The sequence below is a fragment of the Orussus abietinus genome, unplaced genomic scaffold, assembly GCF_000612105.2.
Source record: "Orussus abietinus isolate OABI.00-Male unplaced genomic scaffold, Oabi_2.0 scaffold98, whole genome shotgun sequence".
NCBI lineage: Eukaryota > Metazoa > Arthropoda > Insecta > Hymenoptera > Orussidae > Orussus > Orussus abietinus.
In genome coordinates, this window is record NW_019394383.1 from 360,718 (window position 1) to 364,319 (window position 3,602).

Genomic DNA, 3,602 nt, shown 5'->3' on the forward strand with positions numbered 1-3,602 from the left:
TATTACAATGCGAGAAGTAAATGACATTACGATATGTTTCGTACATTATTGTAGCGTAAGAAAGTTGGTTAATAAAGTTATGAATGAACTTAATAATGACATTGTTTTCTTACCTTACGATAATGTGAGAAACTGTTCGTAATGACATTTGTTTCTTGCAGGGTAATAATTATTGTAGAGTAAAAATTATTTCTGTCGTTCCACTACATATCGTGAAATTATTTCTCGGAGTCCAGTACTTATCCAGGGATAATAACATTCCTAAATTGTATAGTATAATTCATTACTTTTTATTCTAAAATAAGTACTAAAGTGTGTGAATTAAATCTGCGATAACAAATGGAACAAAAGAAGTAGTTTTTACTCTACAATAAGTAATACACTGCAAGAAGTAAATATCATTAGGAAAAGTTTCTCACATTATCGTATGGTAATAAAATTGTAATTATGTTGTTTTTCCTCGTTCCGGTGTCGAATCAATTGCTAGGTCTGGTGGGGGAAAATGTAGGAGAATATTCAATGTAGCTCAAAATGCATTAAAAAATAATTCATATAAATACACAAAATATGTAATAGATCTCGTGTGGAAATACTTAACGCGATTAATTACGTTGACATGTTTACATGTCAACGTAAAATTAAAAAGTTTGTATCCAGTGAAACATGTAACGTTTAAGATGTAGGATAGGCCGAAACTCTTTAAGGTTTCTTCCTTCCAAATCCGTACTTTGATGGAGCTGTGGGAGCTGGTTTAGATGTTCCGGTCGATGTTGAAGATTTAGGCTCTCCATGTGACCTGGAAATCTGAAGAGATGGACGAGGTGTTCCCACGTATGGTTTACTAACAGTGGAATGTCTCGGTGTTCCACTTGTTACCGGAGTAGAAGACTTGGGCTTTACCGATACATTCAAAGCCCTGGGTACTTTAGCAGGCGCTTTTAATAGTGACAAGTTTATAGTTTCATCTGGATTGTAAGTTCGTGATAGATTAGGCTTTAGTTCTGGTGAAACTCGCCTCTCTGCAGTGAGAGAGACCCTTTCATTTGCGCTTTTCTTGGCAGGTAACATCAAAGTATTGGCAGTTTTCGAAGCATTTGTTGCAGGGATTGAGAATTTTGCAAAAGCACTCGTTGAAGGATTGCCAAAACTTCGACGACGTAAAGAGAGAAGTTTTGGAGTTGTTGGTGTGGGCTTCTGGGCAGTTTTCAGAGCATTGCCACTGATACTCCTACGTGGTGTTGGTTTTTGCATAGTGGATAATATGTTTGTAGGTTGATTTGGCACCGAACAACTAGACCCTGAACGAGACTCTGTATCACTTGGACTTACACGGAAACTGGAGCTGCGTAAAGGCATTGGCTTGTCAAAGACGTCTGAATCTAAAAACAGAATAACGGATAATATGCGCAACTTATTTTACTACTATTTATTATACATTTTTAACTTAACATATGATACCTTGAATGGAAACATCTAAGTTTGGTATCCTATTTAGTAACATTTTCATAGCTTTTTCCATATTCTGATGAGCTCTTAGTAAAAATTTCGCTAAAATGACATTTTCTTCATCATTGTGCATTGATATTTGGTCTAAAGAGTTACACAGTTCATTTAGCACAGGAGAGCTACACATCTTTGGTGGAGATGCACGGGGTTCACTATCCATGCTCTGTGTATCAACATCAATGCCATAGGTTGCCTGTTTCAACAATGGTTTGCGTATCGGCAATGAAGGTGAAGAACCAATGATAACGATATCTGGAATTTTGTTCTCACTTGCCTCAACCTTTGTATAGGAAGCATCCTATGCAAAGAAATTTTGCAGAAAAATGTTAACGATTAAAGTTTAATAGGTGGCACTATATAATAAATTCCTATGTACATTACAATCCTTCGAGTTTACCTTAGGTTTGTGTAGTTCAGGACTTGAACGGGACATTCTGGAAGGTAGTTCTTTCATAGATTTTTCATTCTGTGAAACTTTAACAGCTTCCTTTCCTATTGTATTTAAAGCATCCAATGATCTCGAGGTATTCAATTCAGGCTGAGTATGATGTCGAAAAATACCCAAATCTTTTATCTCGGGAACTTTCGATTTAGCACTATCACCAATAGCTGAGAGATTCAAATCCGACTCAGAATTCTGATTCACATCTGACTTGTTGTTAATCATCTTAAAGAGGCGAAAGGATATGTCCCGGATGATACCATTTATTTCTTTTGGCACTTGAGGCAGCAACGTACTTCCAGTCTCTTCAACTTTGTTGATACTATCCTAAAAACAATAAAACTCTAAGTTGTAATGATTGAAAATCAGTAATTAAAGACCTTACCGTACTGACTGCAGGTCCCAAACCACTGATACACCAAAAGGATCCATCGTTAGCATTCTCATGTGCAGGACATTGACACTTAACGTCATTCATTTCTAAAATCGCTTTCATATTAGATGTACCACATTCGATCGTAATTCTAATACTATCCATCTTTGGTCTCTCATCCTCTAAATGATCGTTTTGCTTTTCATACTGTATTAATTGAAATCCTGTAGCTTTCAAGAGACAAGCCAGGGTTGGAACATCAGGCTTAATGGATGTCTAGAAGTAAAGAAATCACTCAATATTTTGCAATGAGACTAAAATTGCGAAATGACACTAGTAAATTTTTGTCCGTACATCTTCAACATATTCCGTGTAAAACCATTTGACAGCCCATTGGAAAAATCGTCGCTGTGCTGAAATTTGTTTCGAACATCTTGTAGGGCCTGTAGGATCCATTTCGAGTTTCTTAAAGGACTGTCTTGAAGGCACCGAGAATAACTGGCAGCTTTGCTCCCTCTCGAATTTTTTTCCATCTTCAACTTGATCAAGGTGGCTCTCATAATGATTCCGTAAACACAACTCAGCGTCAACATTAGTATTTAAAAGTGGAAGAAACTTCCTGCTGTGATAGTTACACTATATTATAAATTTCACAGCGATAGGATGAAAAGTGTATAATAAATGGCTAACAAATTGTGAGAACTCAATATATTTAATCATGTTTACCTTCGGTATCATAAGAAAAAATTATATTTCAGAGTTGTAATTAAATGCAATTCGGTCATTATTTATTCTGTTACTTAATAAATAAATCAATTTTGCATGCGTTAAAACTGCGATTATGGAATTGTAACTGAACATCTGTTACACTCATTAGAGAAATTTTTATCCATCAGAAATAACCTGTATACAATCTCCAAGTAAATTTCTTCGAAATTTGATTTTGCTTAGAAAATATAAAATCTAGTATATAAGAACAGAGACAAAGCATTCAGAAGTCTCCATAGAAGCCCAGTTCCCGTGTTGAAGCTTGATACCAGAGATGTGTTGATACCCAATAAATAGTCACAAAGTGGAACGCTAGATGGCGGCACGGACGACCTGAAGCATTACAGAGCGAGGGGAAGAGCATGGACGGCGTGAGTTACCGTGGGGTGGGCATATATGCTTTAAGTGGGGGTTCGTACCCCCCCCCCCCCCGCCAACGATCCGGTTCTCCGCACTGTGCGTCTCAAGACGGGGCAAAAAACAGATTTAGACCCGAGACACCACCGAGGGCTC

At 37.1% G+C, this 3,602-nt stretch overlaps 1 protein-coding gene across 1 annotated transcript; it reads right to left on the minus strand.

Annotated features, from left to right (window-relative positions):
* Positions 1-274: 274 nt before the first annotated feature.
* LOC105698913 lies at positions 275-3,210 on the minus strand. Its single transcript, XM_012423559.2, has 6 exons — positions 3,048-3,210; positions 2,676-2,943; positions 2,334-2,597; positions 1,904-2,275; positions 1,459-1,804; positions 275-1,379 (listed from the first exon to the last, which is right to left on the minus strand). The coding sequence occupies exons 2-6, from the start codon at positions 2,775-2,777 to the stop codon at positions 700-702; spliced, it is 1,764 nt and encodes a 587-aa protein (XP_012278982.1). The 5' UTR covers positions 2,778-2,943; positions 3,048-3,210; the 3' UTR covers positions 275-699.
* Positions 3,211-3,602: the final 392 nt, after the last annotated feature.